Source organism: Coregonus clupeaformis, chromosome 10 (assembly GCF_020615455.1).
Source record: "Coregonus clupeaformis isolate EN_2021a chromosome 10, ASM2061545v1, whole genome shotgun sequence".
NCBI lineage: Eukaryota > Metazoa > Chordata > Actinopteri > Salmoniformes > Salmonidae > Coregonus > Coregonus clupeaformis.
Window position 1 is genome coordinate 13,514,696 of NC_059201.1, and position 18,461 is coordinate 13,533,156.

General features: G+C 48.1%; 1 protein-coding gene across 3 annotated transcripts in view; it reads left to right on the plus strand.

Annotated features, from left to right (window-relative positions):
• Window positions 1–18,461, plus strand: part of srpk1b (SRSF protein kinase 1b) — a 55,968-nt gene that overhangs the window by 30,809 nt on the left and 6,698 nt on the right. For all 3 annotated transcript variants that reach the window (XM_041887330.2, XM_041887329.2, XM_041887331.2), the window contains 10 exons: window positions 9,510–9,631; window positions 10,297–10,405; window positions 10,551–10,638; window positions 10,715–10,802; window positions 11,320–11,426; window positions 11,700–11,865; window positions 12,803–12,828; window positions 15,034–15,244; window positions 15,564–15,962; window positions 17,714–17,814. In XM_041887330.2, coding sequence (XP_041743264.1) covers window positions 9,510–9,631; window positions 10,297–10,405; window positions 10,551–10,638; window positions 10,715–10,802; window positions 11,320–11,426; window positions 11,700–11,865; window positions 12,803–12,828; window positions 15,034–15,244; window positions 15,564–15,962; window positions 17,714–17,814 — 1,417 coding nt within the window. The remainder of the gene's footprint in view (window positions 1–9,509; window positions 9,632–10,296; window positions 10,406–10,550; window positions 10,639–10,714; window positions 10,803–11,319; window positions 11,427–11,699; window positions 11,866–12,802; window positions 12,829–15,033; window positions 15,245–15,563; window positions 15,963–17,713; window positions 17,815–18,461) is intronic.

Sequence of the window (18,461 nt, forward strand, 5' to 3'; positions counted from 1 at the left end):
AGCCAGTGGAGGAACTGGCTAGTATTGTTGTGTACGATGATGGATCCCTGTGGCAGCATCATAGAAAACAGCTGTTGTGGACAAGGACCTTGGCTCTTTCTCTGTGTATCTTTCCTTCACTTCGCCTCCTTTTCAAAACGTAGGCTATTGGGGAAGGTCCGAGGGAAGTGACCTTGGACTTATCCTCCAATACGGTTAAGGAGGACGCAAGGAGATGGGGATGCAAGGAATCGAGGAGAGTTGAGTTGAGAAACATCCCTTGTAGTTGTCCCTGAAGTTCATGACAGGAGTCTCACACAGAGCAGGTGTTGGGTTCTTCTGAGGATGGAGAGGCTGTGACTGAATGGCCTAGCTAGTTGCTGATTGGTTGGTGGGCAGTGGAACAGCTTCTGATGGGAGGAGGAGAAAAGATTGTCAACATTCTATAGGCATGTCTCTGTTCTATAGAATCAGAATGTTCTGAATATTCTAGAGAAGCATGATGCCTGTGTGTGGTGTTAGAATGTCTGTGTGGGTTGGGTTCTGAAAAGAACTTGAGCCTGTGAAATAGGAATATAATTCTAGTTCTGTGGGCTGTGGTCCCATGTGTCTAATTGGAAGTCTACATGACATTCTTTGGAGTGTCTTTCCTAGCCACAGGCAGCAGCACTTAACATATTAAATTACTTATTGTTAAAGTTTTGTTGAAGTTGAATCTGTCTACCCTTACCGTTAAGTGACAGAGCTGAGGATCTGAAATCCCTGGTTAAGATTCAGGCTGTGTTTCAATCCTATCAGGGATTTGGATAATGTGCCATTTGAAGGTCATTTCTGATTGAGCCGACATATGCAGCATTTACAGTGAATGTGACCTCTGCGAACGTGGAAACATTGCCTTTAAAATGTGCATTGCAGACAAATCCCAGCCTCAGTGTACTTTCTGTGGTCGACGGGAGGCTGTCTGTCAGGTAATTCCTGTTGTCGTTAACGTTGAGTGCCTTCTCTCTTGTTGTTGTCTCTGTGGTAACAACTGGTGTCTTTCCATTTCCTCAAGAGTCTCTTCCCCCTGTCAGTCCTTTTCAGGGATTCAGAACCCCACCCTGACACACATATATATATATATATATATATATATATATATATATATATATATATATATATATATATATATATATATATATATATATATATATATATATATATATATATATACACACACACACTAAGCTTGTCATGATACCAACATTTTGATCTGCATGTCATTGTCAGTAAGGGGAAAACACTGCATGAAGCCTCCTTTACGCTTCAGTTAACAGACACTTTCCCTCACTTCCTCACACACACAGTCTGTCTCCCTCACTCTCATAAACACGCATACCCCGCTCTCTCTCTCCCTCAAACACACATACTGCTCCCATCTTTTAGAACGTTTGGCACCAAACTGAATTTAAGGAGCACCAGAAATAAATAGATTTTTGATATATGCTGAACAAAAATATAAACGCAACATGTAAAGTGTTGGTCCCCTGTTTCATGAGCTGAAATGAACGATCCCCGAAATGTTCCATACACACAAAAAGCTTATTTTGCACAAATTTTGTTTGCAAATTTCTTTACATCCCTGATAGTGAGCATTTATCATTTGCCAAGATAATCCATCCATCTGAAAGGTGTGGTATATCAAGAAGCTGATTAAGCCTAATTCAGATAAGGCATGTCAAAACAAGATGCCCAGTCCTCCACCCTCTCTCGCTCGCTCCTTACCCGCAAAATTTAAGTCACATCTCACACCGTACACTTGTCTGTCCAATGCATGTAAACAACTAGCTAGAGTATAGGGTGGCCACTCCATAGCAAGCTGCTCTATCCGCACTGATTGGTGAAGTCATTTAATGTCGAGCTAAATGTAAAAAGTATATACAGTGAGGGAAAAAAGTATTTGATCCCCTGCTGATTTTGTACGTTTGCCCACTGACAAAGAAATTATCAGTCTATAATTTTAATGGTAGGTTTATTTGAACAGTGAGAGACTGAATAACAACAATAAAACCTATAAAAACGCATGTCAAAAATGTTATAAATTGATTTGCATTTTAATGAGGGAAATAAGTATTTGACCCCCTCTCAATTAGAAAGATTTCTGGCTCCCAGGTGTCTTTTTATACAGGTAACGAGCTGAGATTAGGAGCACACTCTTAAAGGGAGTGCTCCTAATCTCAGCTTGTTACCTGTATAAAGACACCTGTCCCTAGAAGCAATCAATCAATCAGATTCCAAACTCTCCACCATGGCCAAGACCAGAGAGCTCTCCAAGGATGTCAGGGACAAGATTGTAGACCTACACAAGGCTGGAATGGGCTACAAGACCATCGCCAAGCAGCTTGGTGAGAAGGTGACAACAGTTGGTGCGATTATTCGCAAATGGAAGACACACGAAATAACTGTCAATCGGCCTGGGGCTCCATGCAAGATCTCACCTCGTGGAGTTGCAATGATCATGAGAACGGTGAGGAATCAGCCCAGAACTACACGGGAGGATCTTGTCAATGATCCCAAGGCAGCTGGGACCATAGTCACCAAGAAAACAATTGGTAACACACTACGCCGTGAAGGACTGAAATCCTGCAGCGCCCGCAAGGTCCCCCTGCTCAAGAAAGCACATATACAGGCCCGTCTGAAGTTTGCCAATGAACATCTGAATGATTCAGAGGAGAACTGGGTGAAAGTGTTGTGGTCAGATGAGACCAAAATCGAGCTCTTTGGCATCAACTCAACTTGCCGTGTTTGGAGGAGGAGGAATGCTGCCTATGACCCCAAGAACACCATCCCCACTGTCAAACATGGAGGTGGAAACATTATGCTTTGGGGGTGTTTTTCTGCTAAGGGGACAGGACAACTTCACCGCATCAAAGGGACGATGGACGGGGCCATGTACCGTCAAATCTTGGGTGAGAACCTGCTTCCCTCAGCCAGGGCATTGAAAATGGGTTGTGGATGGGTATTCCAGCATGACAATGACCCAAAACACACGGCCAAGGCAACAAAGGAGTGGCTCAAGAAGAAGCACATTAAGGTCCTGGAGTGGCCTAGCCAGTCTCCAGACCCTGATCCCATAGAAAATCTGTGGAGGGAGTTGAAGGTTTGAGTTCCCAAACGTCAGCCTCGAAACCTTACTGACTTGGAGAATATCTGCAAAGAGGAGTGGGACAAAATCCCTCCTGAGATGTGTGCAAACCTGGTGGCCAACTACAAGAAACGTCTGACCTCTGTGATTGCCAACTTATTAAATACTTTTTTCTTTACATAGTTGAATGTGCTGACAACAAAATCACACAAAAATTATCAATGGAAATCAAATGTATCAACCCATGGAGGTCTGGATTTGGAGTCACCCTCAAAATTAAAGTGGAAAACCACACTACAGGCTGATCCAACTTTGATGTAATGTCCTTAAAACAAGTCAAAATGAGGCTCAGTAGTGTGTGTGGCCTCCACGTGCCTGTATGACCTCCCTACAATGCCTGGGCATGCTCCTGATGAGGTGGCGGATGGTCTCCTGAGGGATCTCCTCCCAGACCTGGACTAAAGCATCCGCCAACTACTGGACAGTCTGTGGTGCAACGTGGCGTTGGTGGATGGAGCGAGACATGATGTCCCAGATGTGCTCAATTGGATTCAGGTCTGGGGAACGGGCGGGCCAGTCCATAGCATCAATGCTTTCCTCTTGTAGGAACTGCTGACACACTCCAGCCACATGAGGTCTAGCATTGTCTTGCATTAGGAGGAATGCATTAGGAGGAATGCCCCCCAAAGAAATGCCAACCCACACCATGACTGACCCACCGCCAAACCGGTCATGCTGGAGGATGTTGCAGGCAGCAGAACGTTCTCCACGGCATCTCCAGACTCTGTCACGTCTGTCACATGTGCTCAGTGTGAACCTGCTTTCATCTGTGAAGAGCACAGGGCGCCAGTGGCGAATTTGCCAATCTTGGTGTTCTCTGGCAAATGCCAAACGTCCTGCACGGTGTTGGGCTGTAAGCACAACCCCCACCTGTGGACGTCGGGCCCTCATACCACCCTCATGGAGTCTGTTTCTGACCGTTTGAGCAGACACATGCACATTTGTGGCCTGCTGGAGGTCATTTTGCAGGGCTCTGGCAGTGCTCCTCCTTGCACAAAGGCGAAGGTAGCAGTCCTGCCGCTGGGTTGTTGCCCTCCTACGGCCTCCTCCACGTCTCCTGATGTACTGGCCTGTCTCCTGGTAGCGCCTCCATGCTCCTTACACTACGCTGACAGACACAGCAAACCTTCTTGCCACAGCTCGCATTGATGTGCCATCCTGGATGAGCTGCACTACCTAAGCCACTTGTGTGGGTTGTAGTCTCCGTCTCATGCTACCACTAGAGTGAAAGCACCGCCAGCATTCAAAAGTGACCAAAACATCAGCCAGGAAGCATAGGAACTGAGAAGTGGTCGTGGTCACCACCTGCAAAACCAGTCCTTTATTGGGGGTGTCTTGCTAATTGCCTATAATTTCCACCTGTTGTCTATTCTATTTGCACAACAGCATGTGAAATGTATTGTCAATCAGTGTTGCTTCCTAAGTGGACAGTTTGATTTCACAGAAGTGTGATTGACTTGGAGTTACATTGTGTTGTTTAAGTGTTCCCTTTATTTGTTTGAGCAGTGTATATATAATTATTATTATTATTATTTTTTTCTTAGAGGTTTAAAAAGGAAACATATCAGCCGTAACTTTTTTGGTTCGAACCGGTTCTTAACTTTATTTTGCTGGTCGGAACAGTATAACGTAGAGGAGAAAAAATTGTTCTCTAACGGAAAAAAATAAAATGATTCTGTTCAGAACAAAATTATTGGGAAATGATTTAGGTTCGAACCCCGTATACACTACATGACCTAAAGTATGTGGACACCTGCTCGCCGAACATCTCATTCCAAAATCATGGGCATTAATATGGAGTTGGTCCCTCCTTTGCTGCTATAACAGCCTCCACTCTTCCGGGAAGGCTTTCCACTAGATACTGGAACATTGCTGCGGGGACTTGCTTCCATTCAGCCCACGAGCATTGGTGAGGTCGGGCACTGATGTTAGGCGTTCCGATTAATTCCAAAGGTGTTCGATGGGGTTGAGGTCAGGGCTCTGTGCAGGCCAGTCAAGTTCTTACACACCAATCTCGCTTTGTGCACGGGGGCATTGTCATGCTGAAACAGGAAAGGGTCTTCCCCAAACTGTTGCCACAAATTTGGAAGCACAGAATCTTCTAGAATGTCATTGTATGCTGTAGCTTTAAAATGTCCCTTCACTGGAGCTAAGCGGCCTAGACCGAACCATGAAAAACAGCCCCAGACCATTATTCCTCCTTCACCAAACTTTACAGTTGGCACTATGCACTGAGGCAGGTAGCGTTCTCCTTGCATCCGCCAAACACAGATCCATCCATCGTACTGCAAGATGGTGATCGGACTGCCAGATGGTGAAGCGTGATCCATTACTCCAGAGAACGCGTTTCCACTGCTCCAGAGTTCAATGGTGGTGAGCTTTACACCACTCCAGCCAATGCTTGTCATTGCGCATGGTGATCTTAGGCCATGGAAACCCATTTCATGAAGCTCCCGACGAACAGTTCTTGTGCTGACGTTGCTTCCAGAGGCAGTTTGGAACTTGGTAGTTAGTGTTGCAACCGAGGACAGACGATTTATACGTGCTACGCACTTAAGCACTCGGCAGTCCCATTCTGTGAGCTTGTGTGGCCTAACACTTCGCAGCTTTTATTTTGATTTCATGTAATGGACATATACAAAATAGTCCAAATTGGTGAAGTGAAATGAAAAAGGTATTGCTGCAAAAGGTGGCTCTACAAAGTATTGACTAGTTATGCACGCTCAAGTTTTCAGTTTTTTGTCTTATTTTTTGTTTGTTTCACAATATTTTGCATCTTCAAAGTGGTAGGCATGTTGTGTAAATTAAATGATACAACCCCCCCAAAAATCCATTTTATTTCCAGGTTGTATGGCAACAAAATAGGAAAAATGCCAAGGGGGGTGAATACTTTCGCAAGCGTATCTATGAATTGAGATGAGACTGGGCTTTGTTCTGGTGTGATTTGTGTGTGTATATATACTGACCAAAAATATAAACTTAACATGCAACAATTTAAAAGATTTGACTATATTACAGTTCATATGAGGAAATCAGTCAATTGAAATAAATTTGTTAGGCCCTAATCTACAGATTTCACATGACTGGGCAGGGGTGCAGCCATGGATGGGTGGGCCTGGGAGGGCATAGGCACATCAACTTGACAGCCAGGCCCACCCGCTGGGGAGCCCGGCCCAGCCAATCAGAATACGTTTATTTTCCCACAAAAGGGCATTATTACAGATATAATGAAGAAGCTGGATGTGGAGGTCCTGGGCTAGCATGGCTACGTGGTCTGCGGTTGTGAGGCCGGTTGGATGTACTAAGTCCCCTGTAGCTCAGTTGGTAGAGCATGGCGCTTGCATCGCCAGGGTTGTGGGTTCGTTGTAATGTTAAATGTATGCACTCACTAACTGTAAGTCGCTCTGAATAAGAGTGTCTGCTAAATGACTAAAATGTAAATGTACCGCCAAATTCTCTAAAACGACGTTGGAGGCAGTTTAGCAAATGTAGAGAAATGAACATTCAATTCTCTGGCAACAGCTCTGGTGGACATTCCTGCAGTCAGCATGCCAATTGCACGTTCCCTCAATACTTGAGACATCTGTGGCGTTGTGTTAAAGTGGCCTTTTATTTTCCCCAGCACAAGGTGCAACTGTGTAATGAGCATACTGTTTAATCAGCTTCTTGATGTGCCACACCTGTCAGGTGGATGGATTATCTTGGCAAAGGAGAAATGCTCATGTTCACTTTACATGTTGCGTTTATTTTTTGTTCAGTTCCTTCGGAAAGTATTCAGACCCGTTGACATTTCCCAATTTTTTGTTACGTTACAGCCTTATTCTAAAATTGCTGAGGATTTTTATTTATTTAATCAATCTACACACAATACCCCATAATGACAAAGCGAAAACGATACCTTATTTACATAATTATTCAGACACTTTGCTATGAGACACGAAATTAAGCTCAGGTGCATCCTGTTTCCATTGATTATCCTTGAGATGTTTCTACAACTTGATTGGAGTCCACCTGTGCTAAATTCAATTGATTGGACATGATTTGGAAAGGCACACACCTGTCTATATAAGGTCCCACAGTTGACAGTGCATGTCAGCGCAAAAGCCAAGCCAAGAGGTCGAAGGAATTGTCCGTAGAGCTCAGAGACAGGATTGTGTCGAGGCACAGATCTGGGGAAGGGTTCCAAAACATTTCTGCAGCATTGAAGGTCCCCTAGAACACAGTGGCCTCCATCATTCTTAAATGGAAGAAGTTTGGAACCACCAAGACTCTTCCTAGAGCTGGCTGCCTGGCCAAACTGAGCAATCGGGGGACAAGGGCCTTGGTCAGGGAGGTGACCAAGAACACGATGGTCACTCTGACAGAGCTCCAGAGTTCCTCTGTGGAGATGGGAGAACCTTCCAGAAGGACAGCCATCTCTGCAGCACTCCACCAATCAGGCCTTTATAGTAGAGTGGCCAGACTGAAGCCACTCCTCAGTAAAAGGCACGTGACAGCCCGCTTGGCGTTTGCCAAAAGGCACCTGAAGACTCTGACCATGAGAAACAAGATACTCTGGTCTGATGAAACCACGATTTAACTCTTTGGCCTGAATGCCATGCGTCACGTCTAGAGAAAACCTGACACAATCCCTACGGTGAAGCATGGTGGTGGCAGCATCATGCAGTGGGGATGTTGAGGCAAAGATGAACGGCGCAAAGTACAGAGAGATCCTTGATAAAAACCTGCTCCAGAGCGCTCAGGACCTCCGACTGGGGCGAAGGTTCACCTTCCAATAGGGAAACGACTCTAAGCACACAGCCAAGACAACGCAGGAGTGGTTTCGGGACAAGTCTATGAATGTCCTTGAGTGGCCCAGCCAGAGCCTGGAGAGACCTGAAAATATTTGTGCAGCGACGCTCTCCATCCAACTTGACAGAGCTTCAGAGGATCTGCAGAGAAGAATGGGAAAAACTCCCCAAGTACAGGTGTGCCAAGCTTGTAGCGTAATACCCAAGAAGTCTCGAGGCTGTAATCGCTGCCAAAGGTGCTTAAACAAAGTACTGAGTAAAGGGTCAGAATACTTATGTAAATGTAATATTTCGTTTTTTTATCGGTAATACATTTGCTAAAATTTCTAAAGACCTGTTTTTGCTTTGTCATTATCGGGTATTGTGTGTAGATTCATTGGGGGGCACTATTTTAATCAATTTTAGAATAAGGCTGTAAGCTAACAAAATGTGGAAAAATTCTGAAGGTCTGAATACTTTCCGAATGCACTGTATATCTGCTTACTGACCGGCTCTGTTGTAGAGTAGGGGATATGCATTATGACACAGGATTGAATAATATATGAAGGCATCACGGCTTACTCTGGGGTACTCTAGAGGCCTGACCCCCCGGCCTCAGTCTCTGGGGTACTGCAGAGAGGGCTTTACCCCGGCCTCAGTCTCTGGGGTACTGCAGAGAGGCTTGACCCCCAGCGTCAGTCTCTGGGGTACTGTAGAGAGGGCTTTACCCCAGCCTTAGTCTCTGGGGTACTGCAGAGAGGCTTGACCCCCAGCGTCAGTCTCTGGGGTACTGTAGAGAGGGCTTTACCCCGGCCTCAGTCTCTGGGGTACTGCAGAGAGGCTTGACCCCCAGCGTCAGTCTCTGGGGTACTGTAGAGAGGGCTTTACCCCAGCCTCAGTCTCTGGGGTACTGTAGAGAGGGCTTTACCCCGGCCTCAGTCTCTGGGGTACTGCAGAGAGGCTTGACCCCCAGCGTCAGTCTCTGGGGTACTGTAGAGAGGGCTTTACCCCGGCCTCAGTCTCTGGGGTACTGCAGAGAGGCTTGACCCCCAGCGTCAGTCTCTGGGGTACTGTAGAGAGGGCTTTACCCCGGCCTCAGTCTCTGGGGTACTGCAGAGAGGCTTGACCCCCAGCGTCAGTCTCTGGGGTACTGTAGAGAGGGCTTTACCCCAGCCTTAGTCTCTGGGGTACTGTAGAGAGGGCTTTACCCCGGCCTCAGTCTCTGGGGTACTGTAGAGATACCTGACCCCCAGCCTTAGTCTCTGGGGTACTGTAGAGAGGGCTTTACCCCGGCCTCAGTCTCTGGGGTACTGTAGAGATACCTGACCCCCAGCCTTAGTCTCTGGGGTACTGTGGAGGCCTGACCCCCATCTTCAGGGGTTGGTAAATAGTTATGTCAAGATGAAACCACGTCCCTTTTCATCGGTTGTGTAGATCCGGCAGTTATACGCCTCATTCGCAAATGAATGGAAAAGATAAGCTTTGTCTAATTTACAGTAACCCCCTCTCTCTCTCCCTCCTCTCCCCCTTCCTCTCCCTCCTCTCCACGTTCACCGTCTCTCTCTCTCTCTCTCCAGACCAGATCCTGCGCCGCGGGGAGGAGCATCCCAGCAGAATGACTCTCCTTTCCCAGACCAGGATGAGGAGATACTGGGCTCTGACGATGAGGAGCAGGAAGACCCCAACGACTACTGTAGAGGTATGACACAGTACACACACTGACTACTGTAGAGGTATGATACAGTACACTCACTGACTACTGTAGAGGTATGACACAGTACACACACTGACTACTGTAGAGGTATGACACAGTACACTCACTGACTACTGTAGAGGTATGATACAGTACACTCACTGACTACTGTAGAGGTATGATACAGTACACTCACTGACTACTGTAGAGGTATGATACAGTACACTCACTGACTACTGTAGAGGTATGACACAGTACACTCACTGACTACTGTAGAGGTATGACACAGTACACTCACTGACTACTGTAGAGGTATGACACAGTACACTCACTGACTACTGTAGAGGTATGATACAGTACACTCACTGACTACTGTAGAGGTATGATACAGTACACTCACTGACTACTGTAGAGGTATGACACAGTACACTCACTGACTACTGTAGAGGTATGACACAGTACACTCACTGACTACTGTAGAGGTATGATACAGTACACTCACTGACTACTGTAGAGGTATGATACAGTACACTCACTGACTACTGTAGAGGTATGATACAGTACACTCACTGACTACTCTAGACGTACAACACACACACACACACACACACACACACACACACACACACACACACACACACACACACAACTACCATGTGTTACTGTTGCAGGAGGTTACCACCATGTGAAGATAGGAGACCTGTTCAATGGGCGATACCATGTGATCAGGAAGCTGGGCTGGGGACATTTCTCCACCGTATGGTTGGCCTGGGACATACAGTAAGTTATGTATGTCAGTGTGTAAAAGGTGCTGAGTAAAGGCGTGTTAAAAAAATGTTGGTGTGTTTTGAGTTTAAGTGGTAGAGGCTTGTTGGTTGTTCAGTGTGTGTTTCAGTTTGTAACATATGTTGTCCTGTATTCCTAGGGGGAAGTGTTTTGTGGCCATGAAGGTGGTGAAGAGTGCAGAGCACTACACTGAGACAGCTCTGGATGAGATCAAGCTCCTGAGATCAGTGAGGAACGAACACACACACACACACACACACACACAATTGTACTCAATATGAATTGTATTAATGTGTGCTCCAGGTAAGGAACACGGACCAGAACGACCCCAGCAGGGAGAGGGTGGTTCAGCTACTGGACGACTTCAAGATCTCTGGCATGAATGGAACTCGTATCCTCACTTAAACAACGACGACAACAGTGCTTTATTCACTTTATTAACACGATAAAAGCACGTTCAACATTTACTATGAAAACAGACGACAAGAGAGAACCGGCATATTCCATGTACTCCAGCGTTGTCTGGATGTTGGCAGCTCAACACAGCCCAGCTAGAGGACACACACAGACACACAAATGTACTGACAGTTTGTGTATCCGTCCCAGCTAGAGACCATTTAGATCCTGATCACAGCTGGGTGTCCAGGCAACACGCCTAGACTCCGCCCTAGCACGCCTAGCTTCTGGAAGAGGTCATAATAATGAGTTCTGGGTTGGTGTGCCCACTTCCATCTTGGTTCTTTGCAGAACCTTTAGGTGTTCACGTTTTGATATTGTGTAGGTATAAGCCAAATGCATAGGGGTGAATGACATGGGTGTGTGCGTTTTTTGAGTTAGGTTTCCCAGCTTGTCCCTCTCCCTTGCTGTCCTGTACTTGTCCGGTACTAGTCCTTGACCTCCCCTGTCAGATGTCTGTATGGTGTTTGAGGTTCTGGGTCATCACCTGCTCAAATGGATCATCAAGTCCAACTACCAGGGCCTTCCTCTGCCCTGCGTTAAGAGCATCATACGACAGGTAAAACAAAACAACTACTTACTTCTCACACATTGGGTTCCAGGTTGGGTGTTCCAGGTTATCTTGATTGCAGAAACAAACACTCAACAGAACTCTACAGAATTTTAACACTGAAATTGTTAGTAATTCTGTTATTGAAAGGGGGTTGAAAATTCCAGAAACTTTACCAAAAGTTTCCATGATTCCAGGAAACCTCCAACTGGAATTTTGGGAATGTTTCCTCAGTGTTGAAACCCTACGATAAAGTCTTACTGATCCTCTGTCCTCCTGTAGGTCCTCCAGGGGCTGGACTACCTTCACTCCAAGTGTAAGATCATCCACACAGACATCAAGCCAGAGAACATCCTGTTGACGGTCAACGAGCCCTACATCAAGAAGATGGCTGCCGAGGCTACAGAATGGCAGCGGACTGGAGCTCCACCCCCCTCCGGATCCGCAGGTACACACACCGCGTGTCAGAGTCTTCTGGTAACTGGCCCCTCGCTTCCACCATTTTGAATGAACACAGTGCAGTGTTGGAAAGCTGTATCAACATGGACATAATAACATTACCATCCGGGCATGGCATGCTAGTGAATAATGAGATTGTATTAATTAGTGCTTTTCACTCAAAGCTCTTCAAAGGATCATATTCCTTTTGTATGGAGCTTTGTCCCAATGTTCTGAACAAAAAGAGCGAGCCCTGCCAAGTCAAGGCAGACATTCAGCGTTTCAGTCTGTGATCACCAGCCAGTCTAGGAGACATTGAGGTGATTCATTCATTGTCTGGATTCCTGTTTTGCTGGTACATCAAGAGTTTTGTAGTGAAATTCAGACACAAGCATCAGAGACAAATCATCTGACGATTTAACGAGAGACTGATATCTAAAGATTGAGCCTAACGTTTAGATTGGTGCTAAAAGTAGTTGATGGTAGAGACAGTGTTTCTATGGATTGAGATGAGACTGGGCTTCTGGTGTGGTGTTGAAATGATGAGACAACCCTTTTATCTAGCTGTCTGATGCTGATCCATCTGTAATGGTAGGGGTGACATTGAGAGGGAGAGCTGCAGTAGAGCTTACTCGAAGCCAGGCCATTATGCAAAGCCACGAAGGCTATAAAAAAATAAAAAATAGGTGTGTGTTCAGTGAGTCACTGGGTTTTGTTACAGAAATAACCGTCCATCTCTCAGGCGGAGTCCCGCTGGTCCACGACACTGGAGAGGGTATCAGAACAGCTGTGTGTGTGAATCAGAGCACACATACACACAATGTACATACACACAAACACACTGTACTACTGAAACTGCGTGCTAATTACTGAGGCAGATTGCTGCTGGTTTATATTGCTGAGGATACAACACTGACTAGAATGTTCTCTCTCCCCTCTCTTCATAGTGAGCACAGCCCCAGCACCCAAACCAGTGAGTATATCAGTATTTTTGTGTTATTTATAAAAGCATGTTTTGTGTGTGGTTGCTGCTACCAGCTGTATCTATAATACAGTATAATACTGTATAATGCGTTGGAGTGGGTGGATCTGTTTAGACTTAACAATGGTTTTGCAAATGGTAGAGTAGTCCAAACGGTACAGTAGTCCAAACCTCTCATCCCCTTTTTCCTCTCCTTGTCCTTCTCCTCTCCTCATCCCTCTCCTCTCCTCGTCCTTCTCCTCCTCCTCTCCTCATCCCTCTCCTCTCCTCGTCCTTCTCCTCCTCCTCTCCTCGTCCCTCTCCTTGTCCTTCTCCTCTCCTCCTCCTCTCCTCGTCCCTCTCCTCGTCCTTCTCGCCTCGTCTTTCTCGCCTCGTCCTTCTCGCCTCGTCCTTCTCGCCTCGTCCTTCTCGCCTCGTCCTTCTCTCCTCGTCCTTCTCTCCTCGTCCTTCTCGCCTCGTCCTTCTCTCCTCGTCCTTCTCTCCTCGTCCTTCTCGCCTCGTCCTTCTCGCCTCGTCCTTCTCTCCTCGTCCTTCTCTCCTCGTCCTTCTCTCTTCTCCTCGTCCTTCTCTCCTCATCCTTCTCGCCTCGTCCTTCTCTCCTCGTCCTTCTCTCCTCGTCCTTCTCGCCTCGTCCTTCTCCTCGTCCTTCTCCTCGCCCTTCTCCTCGTCCTCCTCTCCTCTCCTCGTCCTTCTCCTCGTCCCTCTCCTCGTCCTTTTCCTCGTCTCGTCCCTCTCCTTGTCCCTCTCCTCGTCTCGTCCCTCTCCTCGTCCCTCTCCTCGTTTCTCGCCTCGTCCTTCTCCTCTCCTCGTCCTTCTCCTCTCCTCGTCCTTCTCTCCTCGTCCCTCTCCTCGTCCTTCTCTCCTCGTCCTTCTCTCCTCGTCCTTCTCTCCTCGTCCTTCTCTCCTCGTTCTTCTCTCCTCGTCCTTCTCTCCTCTCCTCGTCCCTCCTCGTCCTTCTCCTCTCCTCATCCCTCTCCTCACCTCATCCCTCTCCTCACCTCATCCCTCTCCTCACCTCATCCCTCTCCTCGTCCCTCTCCTCGTCCCTCTCCTCGTCCCTCTCCTCCTCCTCTCCTCTCCTCGTCCTTCTCTCCTCGTCCCTCTCCTCCTCCTCTCCTCTCCTCGTCCTGCTCTCCTCGTCCTTCTCTCCTCGTCCTTCTTCTCGTCCCTCTCCTCGTCCCTCTCCTCGTCCTTCTCCTCTCCTCTCCTCATCCTTCTCCTCTCCTCGTCCCTCCCCTCTCCTCGTCCCTCCCCTCTCCTCGTCCCTCCCCTCTCCTCGTCCCTCCCCTCTCCTCGTCCCTCCCCTCTCCTCGTCCCTCTCCTCTCCTCGTCCCTCCCCTCTCCTCGTCCCGCTCCTCTCCTCTCCTCATCCCTCTCCTCGTCCCTCCCCTCTCCTCATCCCGCTCCTCTCCTCGTCCCTCTCCTCTCCTCGTCCCTCCCCTCTCTCGTCCCGCTCCTCTCCTCTCCTCATCCCTCTCCTCGTCCCTCCCCTCTCCTCATCCCGCTCCTCTCCTCGTCCCTCTCCTCTCCTCGTCCCTCCCCTCTCCTCGTCCCTCCCCTCTCCTCGTCCCTCTCCTCTCCTCGTCCCTCCCCTCTCCTCGTCCCTCCCCTCCCTCTCCTCGTCCCTCCCCTCTCCTCGTCCCTCTCCTCTCCTCGTCCCTCCCCTCTCCTCGTCCCGCTCCTCCCCTCTCCTCATCCCTCTCCTCTCCTCGTCCCTCCCCTCTCCTCGTCCCGCTCCTCCCCTCTCCTCATCCCTCCCCTCTCCTCGTCCCTCCCCTCTCCTCGTCCCGCTCCTCTCCTCTCCTCATCCCTCTCCTCATCCCTCTCCTCTCCTCGTCCCTCTCCTCTCCTCGTCCCTCTCCTCTCCTCGTCCCTCCCCTCTCCTCGTCCCGCTCCTCTCCTCTCCTCATCCCTCCCTCTCCTCGTCCCTCCCCTCTCCTCGTCCCTCTCCTCTCCTCGTCCCTCTCCTCTCCTCGTCCCTCCCCTCTCCTCGTCCCACTCCTCTCCTCTCCTCATCCCTCTCCTCGTCCCTCTCCTCTCCTCGTCCCGCTCCTCTCCTCGTCCCGCTCCTCTCCTCGTCCCTCTCCTCTCCTCATCCCTCTCCTCTCCTCATCCCTCTCCTCTCCTCGTCCCTCCCCTCTCCTCATCCCGCTCCTCGTCCCTCTCCTCGTCCCCCTCCTTATCGCTCTTCCTCAGACGGCGAAGATGTCTAAGAACAAGAAGAAGAAGATCAAGAAGAAACAGAGGAAGCAGGCAGAGATGTTAGAGAAGAGGATTCAGGAGATGGAGGGAGTGCTGGAAGGAGGAGAGGAAGAGGAGGAGGAAGAGGGGAGGACAGAGACCACTACAGACGCCCCACCGCCCTCGTCTGACACGCTACAGGACATCGCTAATGATGTCACAGCAGGTAAACACACTGTACTTCACCTTTAATCTAGATCAGAATGTTGTGTTGTGTACCACTATTATATTCTGTTCCCTCTTTAAAAAGTAACTGAAATGCATAGATTTTTTTAAACCAAATATCATGGGACCAGAGTTGGTGACCTGAATCGTGTTCATTAGGGAGCACTACAGCAAAACGTTTTTGCAAATTCTTGTTGGATAAGTTGACATGGTACCTTCCCTGTTTCAGGCCGTTTTCTTCTGTTTGGAGCATACTGAACACACAGCGGTGTATTGATTACTAATCGTGTGACTGACTGTGATCTGTTGCATTGACCAAGGTCCAGATAAAACGGAAGAGAAGGAGTGCAGGATGGAGGTGACCTGCAACGGTCACGCCCACTCGGAGGGGGAGGAGAACACGGTGAGCCAGGCGGTACAGAGGACCAATGAAGAAGAGCAGGAAGACGAAGAGGACCAACAGAAAGACAAACTCAACGCCGGCACCCCCGACAACGCCAGCATGGAGGGTCGGGACTTGCCGGTCAATGCAGCTTACCCGGAATACAACGGCACAGGGCCCGGCATCCCACACGATCCCGGAACAGACGGTAAAGAAGGGAGAGAGCAGGGGAAGGAGGGAGAGATGGAGGAGTGTAAACGACCAGAGAAGGATGAGGAAGAGATTGAGACTGAGGTGATGCCTGGAACAGAGGATGAAGAGGAGAGCGAGAGGAACGGTTAGTGGTGGAGAGGTGACACTTTGCTGGGTACTTCATCAGGAGGCTGCAACGTTCCAGAACGTTCAGATGGAACAGAGATGTCATGTAGATCACACGTCTCTCTGACATGTAGATTAAATGATGGTCAGATCTACTCCTTGCATGTCTATCTGCAACATTCTGAATGTTTCACCTCACTGAATACCCTTCAGCTGATGGTGTAAGTGTTATGTTATCTGTAAGAGTCCGTAGCTGTTAGTCTCCCCACTAACAACCACCTAAGTGCTCCTAATATCACCTCCTCTTCTTTCAATCTCCACTTCGCTTTCCTCTCTTCACAGGGACGTTTTTTTATATACTATATATACAAAACAGTGGAGGCTGATGAGGGGAGGACGGCTCATAATAATGTCCGGAACAGAGCAAATGGAATGGCATCAAACACCTGGAAACTGTGTGTTTTGATGTATTTGATACCATTCCACTGATTCCGCTCCAGCCATTACCACGAGCCCGTTCTCCCCAATTAAGGTGCCACCAACCTCCTGTGATACAAAAGTATGTGGACACCGCTTCAAATTGGTGGATTCGGCTATTTCAGACAGGTGTATAAAATCGAGCACACAGCCATAGACAAACATTGGCAGTAGAATGGCCCGTACTGAAGAGCGCAGTGACCTTCAATGTGGCACCGTCATAGGATGCCACCTTTCCAACAAGTCAGTTCGTCATATTTCTACCCTGCTAGAGCTGCCCCGGCCAACTGTAAGTGCTGTTATTGTGAAATGGAAACATCTAGAAGCAACAACAGCTCAGCCGCAAGGTAGTAGGCCACACAAGCTCACAGAACGGGAACGCTGAAGTGCGTAGCTCGTAAAAAAATAATTTGTCCTCGTTTGCATCACTCACTACCGAGTTCCAAACTGCCTCTGGAAGCAACGTCAGCACAAGAACTGTTTGTCTGGAGCTTCATGAAATGGGTTTCCATGGCCGAGCAGCCACACACAAGCCTAAGATCACCTTGCGCAATGCCAAGCGTCGGCTGGAGTGGCGTAAAGCTCGCGGTCATTGGACTCTGGAGTAGTGGAAACGCGTTCTCTGGAGTGAGGAATCACGCTTCACCATCTGGCAGTCCGACGGACGAATCTGGGTTTGGTGGATGCCAGGAGAACGCTACCTGCCCCAATGCATAGTGCCAACTGTAAAGTTTGGTGGAGGAGGAATAATGGTCTGGTGCTGTTTTTGATGGTTCGGGCTAGGCCCCTTAGTGCCAGTGAAGGGGAATCTTAATGCTACAGCATACAATTACATTCTAGACGATTCTGTGCTTCCAGCTTTGTGGCAACAGTTTGGGGAAGGCCCTTTCCTGTTTCAGCATGAGCGAGGTCCATACAGAAATGGTTTGTCGAGATTGGTGTGTAAGAACTTGACTGGCCTGCACAGAGCCCTGACCTCAACCCCATTGAACACCTTTGGGATGAATTGGAACAGCGACTAATCGCCCTACATCAGTGCCCGACCTCACTAATACTCTTGTGGCTGAATGGAAGCAAGTCCCCACAGCAATGTTCCAACATCTAGTGGAAAGCCTTCCCAGAAGAGTGGAGGCTGTTATAGCAGCAAAGGGGGGGACCAACTCCATATTAATGCCCATGATTTTGGAATGAGATGTTCGACGAGCAGGTGTCCACATACTTTTGGTCATGTAGTGGATGTTCACTTGGCTAATGCATTGTGTTCCTCTCTCATTCTTTCTCTCATGTCTCTAGATAAAGTAGCTGCAGGTAGTCTGTTGGTCAACCCTCTGGATCCTCTCAATGCAGACAAGATCCAGATCAAAATAGCTGACCTGGGGAACGCCTGCTGGGTGGTGAGTACATCAGACATTCTGAAAGATAGTGTTGAAATAGCAGTGGGTCGGCTTGGCACCCATTCTGCAGTGGTATGTGTGTTCCGGAGGCAGTGGCTTATACCACTGGACCACCCTAGACCACACTGTTTAGAAACGTTTAAATTCATCCTTCCATAAATGCTGCCTTGAAGTACTTAATTGTTAATCAGGACAGGTAGTTGTGGAAGCTACACTTCTCATCGACTCCAGATAGGGCTGTTGCGATGACCGTATTACCGCCACACCGGCGGTCACGAGTCATGAAGGCATTCAAATTCCATGTGACTGTTTAGTCACGGTAACTAGTCTTCTCCAAGCTCTGATGCTGCTGACGGTCATTAGTAGCCTACCAAACTTGCTAACTGGTACTCAGCACTCTATTGTCCCTCTAATCACTCTGACATCAATGCAAATGTAATCAAAAATCTAATCAATCACTTCATGAGAGCCCATGAGCTTATGTTGCACAACATTTCTATAGGCTATGCAATCGCACAAGAAAACAGTGATGGCCTCTATTAAAAAGAGGAGGATCCCATCAGCTTTCTATAGGCTAGGCCTACTATATTTATTTCTCAACTTTCCTAATATTAATCACATTGCTTATCTTTACAACAGGAGTATAG